The 1,831-nt window shown below is 48.1% G+C and overlaps 1 protein-coding gene across 1 annotated transcript; it reads right to left on the bottom strand.

Annotated features, from left to right (window-relative positions):
- Positions 1 to 392: 392 nt before the first annotated feature.
- Positions 393 to 1,247, bottom strand: QC763_503390 (uncharacterized protein; the record flags this gene model as incomplete). Its single annotated transcript, XM_062912928.1, has 1 exon — positions 393 to 1,247. One exon carries the CDS (start codon positions 1,245 to 1,247, stop codon positions 393 to 395), a length of 855 nt encoding a protein of 284 aa, XP_062764154.1.
- Positions 1,248 to 1,831: the final 584 nt, after the last annotated feature.

Here is a 1,831-nt window from a genome sequence, read left to right as displayed (position 1 = left end):
TGAAACGGGCCACATGATTAGTGGCTCTAGCTCTGTGCCTTGTCCCAATTTACATTGTCGTTTCCCTTTGACGCCATCACCACCACATGCCGCCGCCGTCAGCTTAATTCTCCAGTGGCTGCGTTGCCATAAAGCACAGCAGCAAACAGCCAAACACAACAACAAACATCCAAGCACAGCAAAGCTACAGTGACAAGCCCAAACCTCAGCCTTACAAGACCAGCAAAATAACATAAAAAACAACAAAGCAACTTCAAAAAGCAAAAGCTCAACAAAATCCAACCAAATCAATTATTACAGGACATTACTTCCACCCTAAGGCCCCAACGTCTACAACCCAATGTTCCTTCTTTTCCCAGTGTTCTTCACCCCAATCTCTCCTGAACCTCACCTTAGTAAGCATATTTGCTCCAATCAATAGCAGCAACACTCTCATAGCACCGCACATCATTCACAAACGTCCTGTCATACGCCGCGCCCTCAGGTAAATCAACAAACTCATACGCGCATTCCGGCACCAGATTGACAGCAACACAGCCCTTTGGAACCCTCAAATGTGTGCCAGTTGAGTCCCTAGTTGCCCCAAGCCAGTTCACCACCTCAAACTTCCTGCTCCCCCCATAGTAAGGAATCGTCGTGTTCCCGCAAACGATAAACGATTTCACAATCGGGGCACCCTCCAAAATTTGCAAGGTGGAGTAGGGCATTGTCAGCTTGCTGATCGCGGTACCAGCACCAGGAGTGCCAGCATTGATGAAGAGCTCGCTACCCTTGGTGTCATCGCTGCCTTGTTGGTACTGGATGGATTCCGGGAAGGGTGACTCGGGCGGGCCCGCATCGGTGAGAATACCAGCACGGTAATTGGCAATGTCGGAGTAGCTACCGTTTTGGTAGAAAATGGGACCGGAATAGCTAACTACGGCGCGGTTCTGGGCCGGGCCGATGTGAGCGGTGGAAAGAAAAAGGTTGTGGACGGGGGGAGTAAGGTCAAGGGAGGGGTCGGTGACGTTGACGCGGAGACGGAAGCCACGGGCACCGGAATGACGAGGGATGGAGCCTGGCTCCTGAGGGGTCCATTGTCTTGGAATGTCAGTAGATGAGGTGGGCGCGGCCGAGGCGAGGCCTAGAAAGCTGGCAAGAAGGAGGTACGAGTGCATGGTTGCAATTCTCGGGGGTTTGTCGGATAAATTCGAAGACAAGATTGTGTCGGTCCGATCTGTGATGATGGTGAGTTGGATCGTTTGCATGTCATGCCTTCAGCTTTATATGCGGGAATTGATGAGAATGAGATCGCATGATGGCGAAGGACGCTGTTTTCGATACGAGTAAAGCCTCGTTGGTGTCACCAGTATACGACGTCACATTGGTAACGGTATGGATGATGAGAAGCTAATGATACGCCTTACTCACTTTGTGGGAAAATGCTACCTGGAAAGGCATGTGCCTGCAGGTCAGTTCGTGTCGCGGGCGGACAGTTGCCATGGTGCTTACTGAGCGTCTGTGACATTTCACTTCTCAGGCCAATTCTGCCGCTTTAGGTAGTCCAGTGTGATCCGACTTTCGCCTAGGAACACCCACTGGGGCAACATTGCCATCTTAGTCGAAATTTCGGCCACCACCGGATATAAGTCGCTCGAGGAAGCCGAAAATCCTTCTAAATGTATTTATTCTAAACCTTTCAAACATATAATCTTTTATCCCTAAAACAATTCAATAACTAAATTTACCTGAAACCTTCTCCAAAAAAAGTTCATATATTTTAAACTTTAATTAACTAAATTCTGAAAAAGATATTTAGTTTAACTTAAATATATTTAAATTATTTTCGCTA

Source organism: Podospora pseudopauciseta (genome assembly GCF_035222475.1).
Source record: "Podospora pseudopauciseta strain CBS 411.78 chromosome 5 map unlocalized CBS411.78m_5.2, whole genome shotgun sequence".
NCBI lineage: Eukaryota > Fungi > Ascomycota > Sordariomycetes > Sordariales > Podosporaceae > Podospora > Podospora pseudopauciseta.
Note: the sequence above shows the minus strand (reverse complement) of the source record. Positions and strands in the feature narration are given on the sequence as shown.